This window comes from Tursiops truncatus, chromosome 2 (assembly GCF_011762595.2).
Source record: "Tursiops truncatus isolate mTurTru1 chromosome 2, mTurTru1.mat.Y, whole genome shotgun sequence".
Lineage (NCBI taxonomy): Eukaryota > Metazoa > Chordata > Mammalia > Artiodactyla > Delphinidae > Tursiops > Tursiops truncatus.
In genome coordinates, this window is record NC_047035.1 from 5,340,706 (window position 1) to 5,360,814 (window position 20,109).

General features: G+C 44.3%; 1 protein-coding gene across 5 annotated transcripts in view; it reads right to left on the minus strand.

Moving 5' to 3' along the window:
* Positions 1 to 20,109, minus strand: part of EML1 (EMAP like 1) — a 197,951-nt gene that overhangs the window by 12,028 nt on the left and 165,814 nt on the right. For all 5 annotated transcript variants that reach the window (XM_073800056.1, XM_033850622.2, XM_033850621.2 and 2 more), the window contains 5 exons: positions 19,539 to 19,693; positions 17,197 to 17,322; positions 16,813 to 16,944; positions 13,862 to 13,929; positions 10,921 to 11,009 (listed from right to left, as the gene is read on the minus strand). In XM_073800056.1, the coding sequence (XP_073656157.1) occupies positions 10,921 to 11,009; positions 13,862 to 13,929; positions 16,813 to 16,944; positions 17,197 to 17,322; positions 19,539 to 19,693 (570 nt within the window). The remainder of the gene's footprint in view (positions 1 to 10,920; positions 11,010 to 13,861; positions 13,930 to 16,812; positions 16,945 to 17,196; positions 17,323 to 19,538; positions 19,694 to 20,109) is intronic.

The window sequence follows — 20,109 nt, forward strand, 5'->3', positions numbered from 1 at the left end:
CCAGGCAAGGGATCTAGATGGAGTTTCCAGGTAAGAAACCTAGAAGAAATTTCCAGGCAGGAAAGGCCTAGAAGGAACTTTGGGGTGAACTGGGTTGGTTGACTTTTTTTAAAATGTGGCTTAAAATTGGAAAGATTTGTACTGTATAATAAAATGAAACTGAAATAAATCAGGAAATTGTGCTTCTAACGCCTAACAGCTCCCAGACAGGCCAGCCACTCACTAGAACTCCGGCTGGCTTCTACAATTGTAGAAATGACATAGCTCTAAAATGGCCAGAATGGGACTCTTCTGACGTTCTAAAACTGAGTTTTGCATGTGCAATTAAAGAAAGCTGGCTCGGGCTTCCCTGGTGGCGCAGTGGTTGAGAGTCCGCCTGCCGATGCAGGGGACACGAGTTCGTGCCCCAGCCCGGGAAGATCCCACATGCCGCGGAGTGGCTGGGCCCGTGAGCCATGGCCGCTGAGCCTGCGTGTCTGGAGCCTGTGCTCCGCAATGGGAGAGGCCACAACAGTGAGAGGCCCGTGTACCGCAGAAAAAAAAAACAAAGCTGGCTTGATAAAACATTTTTTTTCAAAATTCTGACCTGAGACAATAAAAGTACTCCTTTTTATGCTTGAATAAAAGTATTCAAGCAAATTTGAAGGTATAACTCTTATCATGTCCTTGAAATGCAAGCACAGCCCACACTGCCTGAGACCACAGCCTTGGCTCAACTAGTAGAACCTAAAACTGCAGAAAAGGGGAAATGAGACCTTTAAAAACTGAAGCAGGAAAACTATGAGATCTCTGTCTGTCTATCTGGATGTGTGTATGTCTGTATGTACATTATAAATATAGCATGTTTCTACCTCCAAATGATATTATCAAAACTAATTTGAAAAAGAGTTCTATTTAATTGACTTAGAAGTAAGTGCTTACCAATGAAATATTTCTAACTATAACAAGAAACTAACCCCTCACATTTTTAAAGTATCATATGATCCAGGATTAATCTTTAATAAATGAAAATAAGTTTAAGTTGTTGGTTTGGTTAATACAGACATGTCTTTAAGTCATCAACATTAAGTATAATACTTTTATGATACCTAGGTTTACTGAAAGTCAATTAAGGGACTTCCCTGGTGGTGCAGTGGTAAAGAATCCGCCTTCCAATGCAGGGGATGTGGGTTCGATCCCTGGTCAGGGAACTAAGACCCCACATGCCGCGGTGTAGCTAAGCCTGTGCGCCACAACTACTGAGCTTGTGTACCTCAGCTGGAGCCCATGTGCTGCAAACTACAGAGCCCATGACCCCTGGAACCTGCGCGCCGCTAGAGAAGAGAAGAAAAAACCCGCACACCACAACTAGAGAGAAGCCTGCGCACCACAACGAAGAGCTGGTGCGCCACAACAAAAGATCCCGAATGCCTCAATGAATATCCCGCGCGCCGCAACTAGGACCCGACGCAGCCAAAAAAAACCCCAAAAAATCTTAAAAAAGAAATCAATAAGCTCATGTTATCTCTGTTCCAACACTTGTCAACAAGAAAATTAACTTGGTATGATGATGTTTTCATAAGTAGGGAAATAGAGGCACATGAGATAAAAGTTTTTAGGTAAACTCTTTAAGAATGATTATGTTTTATATATAGTACGTTTACTTAAAAATAGTTCCTCCAGATTTTGGTAACTTGAAACTTGAGAGTTTTGCTAAGTTAATATAAATTATGGAAATTCATTAAATATACAGATAATTTCCAAATAAGATAAAATACGAAAACATTAATTGCTAAGCAAATCTAAGTTTCCCTCTTTGTCTTCTTATTAGAGAAAAACTAAAGATGTTTGGGTTTATTTGGACACACATCTTATACCACATTGAGAAAAGAAATTACGCTATAAGAAGATGTATGTTTCTAGACGTTATAGAAAATTTTCGTAAGTTTGCCAATCGGGAAATGTTAATATGAGAAACAGTTCACAGTTGTTTGCTTCTTGGTTTTTGCTAGAGATTAATGTTTTTTAAGGGTTAAAAATTATATATGTAATTCATGCTACTAGAAATATTAAGGGAGATATTTCAGTATACAAGGAAAATAAGGTTTTCAGTAAAAGAAGATATGGAATGGAAATGCATTTTGTTAAGGGAAAAGAAAGTGATTTTGTCCTGAAGCATCTCAAAGAGAGATATTAAACTAATTAGGTTTATTTGGTATTTATTTGGTATGTTAAATAACATGGGAAGCGTGGTCAAATAAAAGATAACGTTAAGCCTTTTTAATGTTCTGTCTATATAAGTATATGTTATAGGTGTTCCAGAAATTATATGAAATTCTTGGAAATCTTATATGTCCCGACATAAAATGCTATTTGTCATCAAAATTGAGGCTCACACGAAAGGGAATGAACCCAAGTATTAGGGAAATACTCCAGCTGACTTTCAGGCAAAGGCAACAACAAAATCTGTAAAGATTATGTAACGATGTAGATACAAAAAATTTTCTGCTTCTACAAAAGTTAACCCCCCATTGTTAGACTTCTGCCATCCTGACGCTTGTGACATGGCAACAGTCTGCTCCTAAATCAGATAGTTAAGATGGGTATTCAACAGCTGTGAGTTTAAACAGCCAGGGCTATGGGAAATCCACGACGGTTGCTTGGCTCTCCCTGTTCCCTGGAAAACCCCATTTTTGTTTGATGGGTTAAAGCCTTCTCTTGCTGCAAGGCTAATGTCCTCACGATGACAAAGAAACTGTTAGAAATTGTGTTTTCCACTTGGGATATACTTTCCACAGTGTCCAGTGATCAAAGGCACCCATGTCACTGGGCAAATCATATAAGCCTTAACAAAAACCTTACAAATTTCTTGAAATTATCACTGTCACTATCACCCTCAATCGTCAGGCAAGGTCAACAGAACTGATGGAAAAACTGGACTCAAGTGGAACAAAAATTAATTTACATGGGATTGAATGAACTGATAAATATGATTATAATTTGTGTGACTTTCATCTGAAATATTACTGGCTTTTAATCTTTGTTTTCCAGATAAGGGAACCTTTCCCCTTAAGCTAATTATGACTTACAGCAATTTAGTAAATTATACCTTTGTAAACAGAACTGAAGCATTTATCTTTTCTTTCTACCTGACCTCTCCAGAATTTGGAAACTCTTAGGTTCCCAGCAGCCTTTCCAGGTGAATAAGGAAGGCCCGTTCCTGGCAGGTGCAGTAACCTCAAGATATTTTGGACCTTGAGAAGAGAGGAATTCACCTAAGTCTGTAGGTATTGCAGGCAGAATCTAATGGCAAGTCTTTGGTGTGGCCTTCCTGGCTTTGAGAGGGCTTTTGAAAGTTCAATTTGAAATTCCCTATGAAAAGTTCCAGCAAAGCCAAATTTAAAAGAGCCTGGGGCTTCCCTGGTGGCACAGTGGTTGAGAGTCCGCCTGCCGATGCAGGGGACACGGGTTCGTGCCCCGGTACGGGAAGATCCCACATGCCGCAGAGTGGCTGGGCCCGTGAGCCACGACCGCTGAGCCTGCGTGTCCGGAGCCTGTGCTCCGCAACGGGAGAGGCCACAACAGTGAGAGGCCCGCGTACCACCAAAAAAAAAAAAAAAAAAAAAAAAAAAAAAGAGCCTATATGATCAATTACATTTATGTAAGTAATCAGGCCAAGTTTACTGAAACCAGACGTATTTTGGAAACAATTTAATCTTAATTTGACTATATTTGGTAAAAATGAGGATTATCTATTTATTTAATACAAAATTGTATATATTTATTTAAAAGCCTGCATTTTCTTCCCTGGACTTAAAGCACAGCATGTTGAATCCTGGCCATATGAGTTAATATGAAATTTCTCTTTACTCACATGTGAATTTGGGGTGGGGATGGGCATCAGATTAGGTTCTTTTTTTTCATCTTTAAGATTATTTCAAGGTCAAGTTATTTGCTTTGTTAGTTTTTCAAATATTTATTGGCTAAAATGAGGATAATTTAGAAAGAAAAATTATGTTTCAATAATATACCTTTGTGGATACTGAGGTTTTATATATATTGAGGTTTCTGTATTTACTACCTACATCCAAGATGCTTCTTTGCTGCTATGTTACATTAAAGTTTAACTGAATTATTAACAGGATATTCTAAGCTTGTTTCTGAAGCTAATTACAGTTATTTACCTTTGGATGAAGATCAGATGCACCATGGAGATTATGAATACTGTAAAAGACATTTTTTAAAAAACTCTCTCTCCAACCTAGATGGAAGGACCCTTATCAGGTACTCCGCACAGTGAAAGTGAAGGGAATTGACTCCTGAATTCATATTCCCCACCTAAAAAGGGCCTCCGCACCAGACTGCTCTATAGAGAGGACCGCTAACCTCAAACTCACCTTAAAACAACCAACAAGCCAGGTAGAGAAGATGACAACAACAGTAGACAGGTGGCCCGCAAATCCAGACTAGGTCTGGAAGACCCATCCTACTAGTTCAATTGAACTGTTTGCTAAATGTTTGTCTCCCTATCAAAATTGAAGGTTACTGTTTTGCTTTTAGCTATATTTTTGCCCCAATGTTCAGGATGGAAAAAAAATTCTTTACTAAAGTTATCACAGAGTATAGCTACTGGGGCAAAATCTAACCAATTGGTGGATCTGTCGTCAAATTCCTTGGTCAATACAAGACCGATATAAGCCCCTCATAATACGTATCACTGACTGTTCAGGTTTTCCTAATGTGACCACTCACCCAGACTAACCTCTGTCTGGCCTAATCTTTCAGGTTCAAACTTTTCAACCTATTAATATGTCCATCCCTTGTCGGATACTATCCTCAGTCCTTAGAGACTGAGCACAACTTACCCTAGGGCTCCTTGATCTGTCCCTTACTTAACTGAAAAATGTCTGGAAGAGAAAAATGCGAGTAAATTATGCCAGCAACTACTGTATATTAAATACCATGCAAATGACCTTTGGAAAGTCTACGAGAGAAGTGATCCATAGTTTAATATTGTGTTGACAGGCTTCTCTGGTGGCGCAGTGGTTAAGAATCCATCTGCCAATGCAGGGGACACAGGTTCAAGCCCTGGTCCGGGAAGATCCCAACATGCTGCGGAGCAACTAAGCCCGTGCGCCACTACTGAGCCTGCTCTCTAGAGCCCGTGACCCACAACTACTGAGCCCGCGAGCCACAACTACTGAGCCTGCATGCCACAACTACTGAAGCCCACGCGCCTAGAGCCTGTGCTCCACAACAAGAGAAGCCACTGCAATGAGAAGCCCACACACTGCAACGAAGAGTAGCCCCCACTCACTGCAACTGGAGAATGCCCGCGCGCAGCAACAAAGACCCAACACAGCCAAAAATAAATAAATAAAATAAATAAATTAAAAAAAATTGTGTTGACAAAACTCCCAATTCATGAGGCTATCAATGAGAGCACTCTGGGAGGGATCACCTGTGCTCCCCCAGGTTTTCTCTTCATAGGTGGTATTGGAATTGACCCACCTTCCCAAGGATGGGCACATACATTTCTTAAAAGCTGACAAACAGAAGGTTTACTCTTATTGGGACATCATGTTACTCCATTGTCTGTACATCAGGAAATAGACGAACCTCCTTTGTCTCTTCATTACAGAGTCAAGAGAACCATGTTAGCAAGATACTAAGATACCCGGTGGCAAAATCTTTGGGGAATATTAATTCCTAGTGCAGGAATGTACGGTTTACATATTGTTACAAAAAAGATGATCAGAAATCTATCAGCCACCATTGCTTAAATAGCCAAAGAGACGGCAAAAAGCATTGCAGCACAACAGACATCCCTAAGTTCCTCAGCCCAAGTAACATTAGATAACAGGGCTGCCTTAGATTTTCTACTGCCTAAACAAGGGGGTGTTTGCGCTATTATTGTTCATACTGTTTGTTGCACTTATATCAGTACCGCTGGAGAAACTGAGATGCACCTGGAAAGAATGTCCCAGAAGGCAAAACGGTTATAACATATAAGAAAAACTGACCCTTTCAATGATCTGTTTCGTTGGCTCCCCTCAGAAATAGGCAACTTTTTTGCTCTGCTCTACAGATGATTATCATTTTCATAATGTGTATTATTATTCTTTTCCTAGCCGTCAAGTTACTCATGACATACATCACTGCTTGCTTTAGGCCTGCTGCTAAAAGCACATGTACAATGTTTGCATGACAATTTGATACAACTGAAAAAACATATCGCCTATAAAGTATTTCCCAATTAGCATACCTCTGTACTTGTTCACTATGTCTGCTTAGTTTCCCCCTAATGTGGATAACTAGGCAAATCTCCACGCATATATAAACAACCAAAAAGAGGCCAAGCACCGAGGGACATGATGGACACAGGGCAGGCGGCAACCACCCTGACGTCAAGGGACAAACATTTTGATCGTCAATGCTTTCTATTGAAAGATTTATGATCAAAAGAGGTAATTAACGCAAAATTTTTCACATACTGAGACACGGAGAAGTCATTCTGGCTTATACATGATTTAACTTGAATTTTACACTAACTAAAACAGTCTGTTTGTGGCTTATCAAACATACATCTGCTTTAATCATTAAAGAAAAGGGTGCACTGACCAAAGTAAAGAATGTCCATGTTAATTTACATTCCCATCAACAGTGCAGGAGGGCTCCCTTTTCTCCACACACTCTCCAGCATTTATTGTTTCTAGATTTTTTGATGATGGCCATTCTGACTGGTGTGAGGTGATACCTCATTGTAGTTTTGATTTGCATTTCTCTAATGATTAGTGATGTTGAGCATCCTTTCATGTGTTTGTTGGCAGTCTGTATATCTTCGAACCTAGGGGCAGGACAGGAATAAAGACGCAGACGTAGAGAATGGACTTGAGGACACGGGGAGGGGGAAGGGTAAGCTGGGGCAAAGTGAGAGAGTGGCATGGACATGTATACACTACCAAACGTAAAATAGCTAGCTAGTGGGAAGCAGCCGCATAGCACAGGGAGATCAGCTCGGTGCTTTGTGACCACACAGAGGGGTGGGATAGGGAGGGTGGGAGGGAGACGCAAGAGAGAGGAGATATGGGGATATATGTATGCATATAGCTGATTCACTTTGTTATACAGCAGAAACTAACACACCATTGTAAAGCAATTATACTCCAAGAAAGATGTTAAAAAAAAAAAAAAAAAGAATGTCCATGTTAGAAATAAGGATCAAATGCCTCCTTTCCTAGGATGCCAAAGCTGTTACTCCTTCAATGATAAGACTCCCTTCCTAGGCACCAGGCGCCATATTGACTTCTGTGCACATGTTGGTCTGTTTATTTTAACCTTGCAGAAATCTACCCTTGACCTGTTTGATGTTCTTCGTTCTGACAAGACATGAAACTGCTGAAAACCACACTTCTCTGGAGCAGTGCCTCAGAGTTATCTGAGAGGCCGTCTCCTGGGCAACAGTCCTCAGTTCGACTCCAGGAAAGCTCTTTCTACCCCTGTTATAGACTGGTTTATTGATTACTTCCCTCGACACTGCCTATGTCACTGACCGCAAAGGCGGCATTTATCACGGTCAAGCCTGGCAGCTGGAGTGTACTGGTCCTTCCCAGCATCCTGGGGGTCAGCTCCACCCATAAAGCTTAAGAATCGTTTGCTTTTCCTCTAGCTGCTAGCACAGCATCCAGAACTTGCATGAGACTGAAGGAATGAGAAGAAAGCCCTCCTAGTTTGATGTCTTCTCAGCAAAGCACAGCCCAGGGAGCCGCGGCGAGACGGCTGCAAACGCAGGCTGGGGTTTCGCAGCAGTTTCGTGTGTGTGTGTGTGTGTGTGTGTGTGTGTGTGTGTGTGTGTGTCTAAAATCTGTAAATACCTGAATCCGAAAAGGAGCCAGCCGGTAATCTACAATAGTATAGCCCACGTGCCTGAAAGATCTCGTGCGTAAGCAGAAAACGCATAATGATGATCACAGTGTGCTTTGCATCTAGTCAGATGCACTGTAGTTAGTCTGTCTGCATTCGTGCATCAACTAATATTCACTGAGCATCTATTCTGTCTAGGTATATATTACCTCCTCTTCGTACTCTGTTGCATCTCCTCTCAGCTAGGTGCTGGGCACACAGTGCCGAACAAGACACTGTGGGGCTGGGGGCCACAGCCCGAGGATCTGGGGCCACCACCACTGCCACGGCTGCTGATGACATCCCATCCCCCATGTCATCTGCGTAATGCTCTGCTCTTCAGAGAGCACGTTCACGCCTCCTCCTTTGGTTGAGCCCCACAATAACGTGTCTGATTTGACAAGGGACAGCTGGCTAATGAAGAGAGGGCACTGGGTCCACATGCAGCCCGCCCTGATTTGGCCCAGGCTCATCACCTCTGCCCCACACAGCCTCCAGTCAATGACTCTAAAACCTGAGAGGCAGAGTTACTGGTAGTGAGAGCTCTCTGGTCTCCAGGGGACAGTCATTAGTATAACTGACAAGAAACAGAAATGGACTCCCGAAAGGACCCTGCTATGTTAGCAGGAGCTAGTAGATAAAAAGCAGCTGTAGATGAGGCCCTCCTGCACTCAGCAGAGGTTCAAAGTAACTAAGAAAATGACGAGAAGCACATAGGAGGATATGCAAAATATTGCCTGGGATGAACAGAACAAAATATGACACTTAAAATGTCGAGTGAAGTAAGGTACTTCTCAACATGGAGAAAAGGTTCCCAAGGTGGCTGTGCAGTTGTCTGTTTAGGATAAGAAGTTATAAGTCTTTGGGTGCAAGGGTCTAAAAAGGCTATTCTTTCTATGAGGTTACCTCTAGAGAACCAGAACACAGCCCCACCATGAGATAGGTACGACCGTCTATCAGCTTATAAAATGGAAGACTCCTACAGAGTGACGGCAATTCAGTCGTGGCCAAGTATTTCCAAGGGCTAAAACTGCTATTTCCAAGAGTGTTCACATAGCTGAAGGTCCTACATATCACGGAGAAGGAGTGCTTCTTAAACCAAAAGCGTAAATGACGAGGCTTAGAAACGATGACCTACCCAGTAGCCACGAGCATCCCAGGAACCCAAGCTGTCAAAAGGACTCAGGAGCCAAACTGAAGTGGCCAATAATGGATAAATGGTTCCACGTACCATAACTATCCCAGACTGAAACATACCAAATACACTTAAATTCATAACGGCACCAAAAACACCACCACCAGCAACCTATCATTGTTAAAGGGAGCAGAGAACAAACTCACTATCTTGGAAACTGGTAAATAAAGGGAAAGAAGCTAAGCATTTATCTTGGTTAACTCTACCATATGACTGGGTAACAAAACAGTATACTATTTGGGTAACAAAAAGTAGATGAAGGGAAGTTTCTCTTTATAGAAGTACTATATCTGATAAATGAAGAAAGGCTAAAATAGAAAAACCAGTCCCCGTACGGATCTAAGTGTTGGGCAGTGACGGCTCTAATGGCATAGACAGTGAGACAAGCAGACCTCATGTGTCTCTTGTAGGAAGAGGAGACCAATACACACAGAGGCGGAAGCGGATCTAGATCCCAAATTACATTACAGGAAATATGGGGGACAGAGGGACGTGTTAAGCAACACCACAGAGATGCACTCACAAAAACCCAGAGTGTGGAAAATGCTCTGGGAAAAATGAAGCAGCTTGTTCAACAAATGAACTGCAAGCGAGGGTGGCGTGTGTTTGCCTGTGTGTGTGTGGAGGGAAAGAGAGAGAGGCGGGGAGAGAGAGAGAGAGAGAGAGAGAGAGCGAGCGCCTATGGAGTAAAAGAGACTTATGAGTACAAAATGTGCATATGGGGACTTCCCTGGCAGTCCAGTAGTTAGAACTCCGAGCTTTCACTGCTGAGGGTGTCAGTTCGATCGCTGATCAGGGAACTAAGATCCCGCAAGCCATGAGGCGTGGCCAAAAAAAAAAAGAAACCAACCAAAATGGACATATGATCAATGTTCCTAGCAGCATTATTCATAATAGCCAAAACACAGAAACGATCCAAATATCCCCTGATGAATGGATGAACCAGACATGACATATCCGTAAAATGGGATACTATCTAGCAGTTAAAAAGGAATAAACTACTGATACACACACAATAACATGAATAACCTCACAAACATTATTTTAACTAAAAGAAGTCAGATGCAACAGGTGACGTGTTGAACGACTCCATTGACATGAGATGTTCAGAAAAGGCCACTTATGTTGCCTAGGGCTGGGGGTGGGAGTAGAGATTAATTACTAAGAGGCAGGGAGGGAACTTCTGGGGGTGATGGGAAGGTTCCGAAACTGGCTGGTGGTGACGGTCGCACAACTCTACAAATTTACTAAGAATCACTGAATTGTACATTTCATGAAGAGTAAAATATTGTATGTAAATTATACCTCAATAAAGCTGTTTAAAAAGGGTCCTCATATTCTTTAGATCTCTCTAGTTATTAACATTAACAGATGAAAGGATAAGACATCTGGGAGCGGCTTCAGAAACAACATGGGAGGGGGCAGTGGGTGGGGCTACGGGTGAACAAAGCGGCTAAGAGTCGATAATTATTGAAGCTGGGTGATGGGTACGTTGGGGGTTCATTATGCTATTCTGTGCAATTTTGTCCCTGTTTGAAATTTTCCGTAATAAAAAGTTAAAAACACACAAGTAAACTGCTCCAAAGGCACCTGGCAAGAAAGCATGAGTGCATGAGAGGCTATTATAAATATAATAAAGGTGCTTTTTGACATGCTGAAACAAACAAAAAAACCCACACAAGCATAGTGACCCGAAGAAGGGAGGTTGAGAACGCCCAAGTGCCACAATTATGTGCAGATATAGTTTAAATTTTGCTCTTGAGGGGGCCTGTGAATGTTTTTTCTTTACAGACATCTACAGAGAACTTCATCAATCTGTCAGAGTGAATGGACCGTATTCTAACCTGGTGAGTAACGCATTACAGACAGCTGTTCATTTCCATCCGTGTGGACGGTGACCAAGTCTTTCGTTTCTGTGTCAAACACGAACCACCTGTTGTAAACATGGGGAAAAGTACAAATCAATTGTTTAGCGAGAAAATGAAGTAAGACTACTACAGTCACAGCAAGGCTATTAAAAAAAATTAACCTAAGAGCTTAAAAATGCTCTGTATTTGCTTAATAAGAATTCTTATTCCCAGCTTTCATTTAAAGAAAATTTCCTGCATATGAGCAGTTCCTAAAGATAGGAGCAGCAAACTGGGTACTATGGGAAATGATTCAGTTACTGATGCTATGGCAGGGTTCCCTGGTGTTTGAGTTTTGTCACTTACACATTAAAGGAGAGAAAGCCCTGGGCAGGGAAGATGAACCAACACCTACCCCCAGCCTGTGGCCAGAGGAAGCAGCAAAGGGGCCACTGCACACACTCACCCAGAGATCTGGCCCAGGGCAAGGCAGGATGGGTACAGGAGGATGGGGCCGGGACAACCTCCAGGGCTGCTGCAAGCAGAGCTGGGCCAGCACCTGACCTTCTGTGATGCGGGTGTGCAACCAGCTGGGTGAAAGAAATGACCCAGAGAATGGCAGAAGGGCGAGTAGAGGACTGGCCTTTGAATTTAGCCTCTCTGGGCTCAGTTTCCCCAACTGTAAAATGGGAATAAAGGCCCAGAATGACTTTGCAGGCCCAGCGTCCAATCGGTCAAATGATAATGGACACGGAAGTGCTCCGAATCCTCTAATCAGGACACGGTACTCGGTCAATGTTTGTTACATGGCGGGAAGATTGAACTCTCCTGCCCACGTGTTCTCAAGTAGTGGCAGTGAGTGGGACCCCAGTGTTTTCAGGGATGAAAAGGAATGTGGACTCCCTGCTGCTGCCGTTTCAAACCTTGATGACACACATCCATCAGCGAGTCCCTCGAGCCAGAGTCACCATCCACTCCGGGCCCTAGTCGGCACCACTCAAGGGGACCGGCTGACCCCCGACATCTGGATTTGGCGTCTCAGCTTTGCTTCCTTGCATCTCTAACAACCATTTACCTTTAATGTGTGCTATTTAACTTTTTTTAAAAAATATAAATTTAATTAATTTATTTTTGGCTGCCTTGGGTCTTCGTTGCTGCATGTGGGCTTTCTCTAGTTGCGGCGAGCGGGGGCTACTCTTCATTGCAGTGCGCAGGCTTCTCATTGCGGCGGCTTCTCTTGTTGCAGAGCACAGGCTCTAGGCGTGCGGGCTTCAGTAGTTGTGGCGCGTGGGCTCAGTAGTTGTGGCTCACGGGCTCTAGAGTGCAGGCTCAGTAGTTGTGGCGCATGGGCTTAGTTGCTCCGCCGCACGTGGGATCTTCCCGGACCAGGGCTCGAACCCGTGTCCCCTGCATCGGCAGGCAGATTCTTAACCACTGCACCACCAGGGAAGTCCCTGTGCTATTTAACTTTAACAGAGGTCAGAATAGAAGAAGCAGAGAGACCGGGCTGTCTGGGCTGTGCCTTTGAAACATCGTGTTAAACTGCCCCATGGAGAGCTAAGCCTGGTACCAGGACCAGGGGTGGGGGAGGCATAAACAGAGGGGAAGGATTAAGTTGCATGTTCCACCTCTCTTCCTCCTACAGGGCACTGTCTGTGATTCTGAGCAGCTGGCACTGTCCCATACCCTGTCCTGCCACACAGACTCAGCACGTAGCTGACGGCAGTAACTGGCTGGCAGCCGTTCTTCAGAGCCTGCTGAGTTGGAAGCTTCATATGTCTCTAAGAGAGGTCAAAGGAGTGTGTGTGAGTGTGTGTGTGTGTGTGTGTGTGTGTGTGTGTGCAAACATTTTCACGAAGGATTCTGTTGGATACAAGGTGCCCAACTCTTAAGATGTTGCCACCTATGACTTACAAATGGTTACTCTTTCTTTATACATACTCTAAGTTCCTAGCAACAGAATCTAAGTGGTATTCTTTTTTTTGAAGCACAGTTGCTGTACAATATTTTATAAGTTACAAGCGTACAATGTAGTGATTCACAATTTTTAAAGCTTACACTCCACTTATAGTTATTATAAAATATTGGCTCTACTCCCCATGGTGTACAATACATCCTTGTAGCTTACTGTATACCTAATAGTCTGCACCTCTTACTCCCCTACCCCTGTGCTGCCCCTCCCCACTTCCCTCTCCGTAAGTGGTACGCTCTTTAGAGAGGAGGGGATCACCAATGGTATATGAATTAAGCTATAATACGTGTAGATACTATGACAAACAATATAAAAGTATAATCGAATCTTATGAAACAATGATATAATAATAACCACCGAAATCGCCTGCCAGGCGACCCCAGGAGCTGCTTCATCCATTGTCTCCCTCAGTCATCAGCGTACGGCCAGGCAGATATATTGTCACAATTTACAGAGGAAGAAACAAACTCAGAGAGATCATGTAACTGGCTCAGAGACACACTGCGGCTAAGTGGCGAAGCTGGGATTCAAGCGCAGAGCTAGTGCCTCGCATATCAGAGGCGCTTTGGCAAATAAGTGTTGGCTGAATCCAACATGAGGCTCAGGAGCTGGGCAGTTTCTCTAAGTCTGACAGGGCAGCAAGAAAAAGCATTTAAAATTCGCAGTGCTTTGAAATGCTGTGTTGCCCCATTCCAAAGTTGAGAAGCCCCACAATCCTGTGTGTGTGGAGCTGGGGCCTCTTCTGGGAGAGGGGTCCACAGCTTCCCTCGGCTTTTCCCAAAGTCCAAAACGTGAAGGGCCACTGCCTCAGGTTTCACTTTCGAGTTCGGACTTAACTCCCGGCAAGTCATTAGGAGCTCAGAGAGGCAGCCAAGAGCTACCCTGTGCCTGTCGCCGGGGAAACACAGACAACAAGCCTCTTTCCCATGAACTTTGAAAGCACAAGCCATGCTGACATGCACTTACCTCCCAGTCAGTGTTCCGACTGCAACCACAGACCCTGAAGGATGAAAACCAGAAGACTGAGCTGGATCCTAAAACATTGTAAAGGAAGTGTAAATTGATGGCCAGACACAGTGCGATCACATAAAACACACACAAGCACAGCTGTAATCCCTTAGGGCTACGTGGCCCCATTTAAAAAATCGCTTTTCTCTCCAGAGAGGAAAACATTTTCCTACTTTAATGAAGGTCATGTCTCAATAATACTAAATTTTTATCCTCTTATAATTTTTCTCTTTCTGTCTTATATCCTTTCACAGCTACAGTAATCAGATGACAGATCAACAAAGACACGCTCCTCCTCCAGGTCTTGGAAGTTCCTTCAGTTGACCCCCATGCTGAGTGGGAAGCTTGTGCTCCATCCGTCTGGAATTATGACCCCTGCACCCAATGCCATCAGGTCGATACTGGGTAAACGCCCCCCACTGGGTGCAAGACACCACGGTAGCCCTAGACGGATCTCAAGATGAGCAGGGCACGTTCCAGGTTTGGCTCTAGTGGGACACGTACGTGTTTGTTCCTAACAAGGTGAAATGAGACTGATGAGAGAGGTAAAAGGAGCTGGAGACGGAGCATTAGGTGAAGTCAGACGGGGAAGCTGGGCCGAGGCATGCTGGTGCTGGAAGCCTTTGACCCAGGCCTTCCGGTATAGGTGAAGGCAGACATGGACACACCAATATTTTTTTTGGATCGAGTGTTAAGGGGACAAAAATATGGTCAAGGAGGTAGAAGCAACACAGTTTGGGGCATGTTTGAGGAATGGCAGGTAGAGTCAGTAGGTTTACAGGGTGGGGACCGGGAAAGCGGAGAATGCTACGGAGGATGCTAGTAATGTGGGCTGCACTGCCACGTCAAGGGCTGTGATCATCAGGAAAAACACAGTGAGAATAACTGTTTCCTTTCACTAACAAGAATGACGTGATCAAATCTATGTCTTAGATCACTTGGTAGGAGTGCTCAGGACGAACTGAAGTGAGAAGAGATTAGTCACAGGAAGACCAAGAAAGTAGGAGTACTGGAAATGGAAATGGAAGGAGGCACTGAGGTACCACTGGAGAACCCGAAAAAAAAAGAGAGAGACCAGAGAGAAACTCTCCAGGGACTGATGACGTTACTGCGTTGCTTTTCCAAAGCGGGAGCTGTGATTAAGCTCAGGGCCTCCACTGACACACAGAGAGAAATCATGTGCACTTGAAGCTTTACTGCCTAGTTGATTTGAGGCTCATACCATTTTTGAGATGAAGACACTTGAGTGTTTCTGTCTAGTGGCCAGTGGGTAAAGAAGCTACGGAACTGCAGCTCTTTCTGGGCTCCAGTTTGGCGCCTGTGCCCTGATGCCAGGCTGGTGATGGAGTAACTGGCATTGCTTTTGGCCAGAGTGCCGTGTAGACCGAGGCCACAGGGAAGGCTGCTCTCCTGGACCATCACTGTCCCTGCTGCATCAGTGGCTGTCAGCTCTGCACCAGCCCTTCATGTATTCGCCATTCCATCTGATCCTCCAAGCCCCCACCAGGGGACGGTCACGACATGGGACGCCACTTCCTGTAGCTATGCCCTGCCACCTGGGCCACTCCCGCTCTGCCCTCTGGTGGCGGTGTCACCCCCAGGCCTGTCATCTCAGTGATCAGCTCCCCCAGTGACCAGCCAGCTCCAGTCTCTTACAGACCTTCTCCAAAAGCAAAGGGCAGGGGCTTCCCTGGTGGTGCAGTGGTTAAGAATCCGCCTGCCAATGCAGGGGACATGGGTTCGAGCCCTGGTCCGGGAAGATCCCACATGTCACAGAACAACTAAGCCCGTGTGCCACAACTACTGAGCCTGCGAGCCACAACTACTGAGCCCGTGTGCCACAACTACTGAAGCCCGTGCGCCTAGAGCCCGTGCTCCGCAACAAGAGAAGCCACCGCAATGAGAAACCCATGCACCGCAACGAAGAGTAGCCTCCGCTCGCCGCAACTAGAGAAAGCCAGCGTGCAGCAACGAAGACCCAACGCAGCCAAAATTAAATAAATAAATAAATTTATTTATTAAAATAAGCGAAGGGCAGGAGGACCAAAACACGGACCCAGCACATCAGGAAATGCTGGCAACTCTGCGGGGGCCGAAAGGAGGACGTGTGGGGTCTACAGAGGGGCAACCCCTTGCCTGGGGCTGGATGTGTCATTAAGGGCATAAGTAAGATGGGAGGTGTATTTCACTCACTACAGTAGGCTGTGGCAGGAGACCCTGACTTTGGGAGTCAGACTGAGCTGGGGGTGAACACTGGCTCCATCATGGATTCAGGGACCTTGGTGAGCTATTGACTTACCTAAGCTTCAACTTCCTAATCAATAAAATCAGGGTAAAAAACTTCAACCTGCAAGGCTGCTGCAAGGATTAAGGATAATACGTGTACAATGCTGGGTATGCAAACAGTGCTCGGTAAGTGCAGACACTGCTGTGTGCTATGTAGGGAAAGGATACTTCAGCACTCTGATGTACAACTGGAGTTCCGTTTGCAAAGGTCACAGACATGCTGACTTTAAACTTTACCATCAGACTCAAAGCGCAGAGATAAATTAAACTGTACGCTGTAAGAATAGTTAATAAATCCTCATTCAAAAGGTACTCTGTAAATAGAATGCAGGCTCATAACGAGGGTTTTTCAGCCTTTAAGCCAGAAGAGATTGCACTTGGGAAACCCAGCAACCAACTCGGAAAGGCTCACTTGCTGTCCAAAAATGCAACAGCAAACTTCCGAACTACACGGATGAGACCACTTGAGGCAATGTTTAAAGCAGTGCAATTTGAAGGAGATAAAGTAAGTGACATTTGCTTTGGGACGAATTTATATCACTATTAATCTCATGCAAAAAGAAAAATCAACACGTTCCAGATGAATTTTTATAAGAAAGATGGAATATAACATGCATGTCTACCTCTATTATTTTGTTCCAGACAGGCCGGTGACCAACAGCGTCCCACAGGGTGGCGTGCCTGTCATGCCCACAGGTCAAGAACTGAGGTTTTGAGGCGTGGACGGCCAGTCCCCAGAGCTCATCAGTGTGACCCTACAAAGAACCGAGACAAACAGAAGCTCTGAAATATTACAGCCAACACCCAGGAGCCCTGCAGGACCATGAACCATGGCTTACTGCACACTCTGGAATTTCTCCCATCTGTTTTTCTTCCTCACTGACTGAAGCCGAGGAAGGTGATGTTAGTATAAAACACAGGAAAAATCTCCTCTTTGTAACTCTGTCTTATGTTCTACTATTGCACAGAATGAAGGTGTTTGGTGGGCTGGCTGAGCTGGCGCGTACCTGAGTGATGGGCGTGAAGTCTCCGGACAGTGTGCCCTGTAGGACAAAGTTTCTGGTGGTGCCTATCAAGATCACATCGCCCTTCCCCTCAGCCACTGTCCGTATGGGACCAAACTGTTCTGGAATCTGCATGGAAAAGATTTCAAATGTCATTCAATGCTTAGCTCCGTCATTCAAAATACTTGTTTACTTATCATGATGACAGCTCCTATCACAATGACATACACACATGCATGTGCTATGGAGAGAGAGAAAGTACTTGAGTGAATGATCCCAAATCTTACATTTAAACTCCAAACATTTAATATACCTAAAAAAAAATCAGCAATAGTAAGGTTTTTTTTTCTTTTTTATACATTTATTTATTTATTTAGTTTTGGTTGCATTGGGTCTTCACTGCTGCGCGCGGGCTTTCTCTAGTTGAGGTGAGCGAGGGCTACTCTTCGTTGCAGTGCGCGGCCTTCTCATTGAAGTGGCTTCTCTTGCTGTGGAGCACGGGCTCTAGGTGTGCGGGCTTCACTAGTTGTGGCTCACGGGCTCAGCAGTTGTGGCTCATGGGCTCTAGAGCGCAGGCTCAGTAGTTGTGGCGCACGGGCTTAGTTGCTCTGCGGCATGTGGGATCTTCCCGGACCAGGGCTCGAACCCACGTCCCCTGCACTGGCAGGCGGATTCTTAACCACCGCGCCACCAGGGAAGCCCAGTAAGGTTGTTTAAAAAACAAAGAATAAAACATTTTTGTCTTGACAAAATATGAAAACAAGAAATACAACTGAGTAGTTTACTCCTGTTATGACTTCTGATAGCAGAACCAGGTAAAATGTGGAAAGTAAAGAATATGTAATCTGCTGTAATAAGAGTTCCTAAACATTTTTTATAACTTAAAAGGTTAAATTCTTTGGCGACTTCATTTAGTTTTGAAATCCACTTCTCATGTTGGCAAACATATATGATTATCTAAGTGTTAAGAAAAATAATTTCAAAACACACCAGCCAAGAACGATTTGCTATGATAAAATAAACAGAGGTGCTTGCACTTTATACAAAGAACAGAAAATCGCAGTGAAAGCCTGAGGTGGACTCCAGGCACTGCGGTTCTGGGACGGTGAGGCGCAGCCTGTCCTCATACAAACTGTCTACTTCCAGCGCGCTCTGTTAGCACAGACTGGAGGAAAGTGGGTAACAATCCACGCTAATGAAGAGGACTTACAGATACTTAAAAACGATGAGTATCTTCTATAAAACTAGGTGAGACTTTGGAGTATTTGTTATGATTATAATGTAACTTGGTTCATCAAATGCTGGTCAAATCTTATTATAAAAAAATGCTACCGCAATTAAAGTCTCCATGAAAGGAAGGTGATTTCCAAAACTCAGATGAAGGCTTTCCTTTTTTTTTTTTTGCGGTACGCGGGCCTCTCACTGTTGTGGCCTCTCCCGTTGCGGAGCACAGGCTCCGGACACGCAGGCTCAGTGGCCACGGCTCACGGGCCCAGCCGCTCCGCGGCATGTGGGATCTTCCCGGACCAGGGCACGAACCGGTGTCCCCTGCATCGGCAGGCGGACACTCAACCACTGCGCCACCAGGGAAGCCCAGGCCTTCCTTTATGAAGAGCAGGAATCAACAAAACCAAATTCTCATACTGTGAGAGCACCATGCCACGCTGCTCTCTGATGTAACTGTGCTGTGTGCATCTGACTTAGAAGTTGGAAAAGTTCTACAAGGTGTCCATGCTATGCTAGAGAGGAAGAAACTCAACCTTCGGATTGATGCCGACCTTGATATCTGTCTGCTCATAATTTCCCAGGGCCTGGGGGAGTGAAAATTCAGTGAGTGTGTAGAAGGGATATTGAATTTCTTGCCTCCGGCTCCTGTTGGAGTCCAGGTCTGCTAACCAGGTAATAAGGAGGCGAAGGAGATGCCAAAAGGGGTCAGAGCTCTAGAGATGGTGTTGGCACTCAGCCACGCACAACGTAAATACTCAGTGAACACTAGTTCAAAGTGAAAATGTCTCCAAAGTAACACGATGGAAATTAAAGTGAAAAGAGAAGAAACGTTTTAACGATGAATCAAAATGTGGATAAATGTTCCCTTGGAAAAGTGAGATTGGGTCTTTGATAAAAATATTCTAGATGTGAAACGCGACCACCTCACATTTTATAAACCTAATTTCCTTTTAGTACTTAAACTGCCTTCGTGATTTTGGTAAAATACTACCCCATTTAGGAAAATTTTATCTAAACAATTCTCAAAACGGTAAGCTGAAGATTTCAAACAAGGAAACTGGTCAGTATAACAGTTTAACGTTCAAAACGAATGTCAATAGCATGACTTGCCGTCTTACCTCGGTTTTATGAAGTTTCTGGTAGTTTCCATCCCAAGAAATGAGCTTCCGGTCTTTCCCTCCTCCCGACACCAGCGTGCCGTCCCTCAACATACAAAGTGCAAAAATACCGCCCTCGTGGGCCCCTTGAACTGCGTAGCTTATTCGATTCGTACCTAAACACAGCAAGACCAAGCTGAGGACATCGTCAAAGGCTCACCTCTGCCCATCTCATTTCATTTTTGTTTTAAAATGCGATACTGTCGGTTAGAACATCATTGCAGTGTGACTCTATCAAGGATCCACTTTCTAGAAGTTCCCAGAGCACCAGACAAGCATGAACTGAATTACTTTATAATTAAGGAAAACAGGGGGAGGGGGTTGGGGGGAGGGACAGACTGGGAGTTTGGGAAGAGCAGATACAAACTATTATATATAGGATGGGTAAACAACAAGGTCCTACTGCATAGCACAGGGAACTATATTCAATATCCTGTGATAAACCATAATGGAAAAGAATATGAAAAAGGATATATATGTATAACTGAATCTCCTTGCCGTACAGCAGAAATTAACACGTTGTAAATCAACT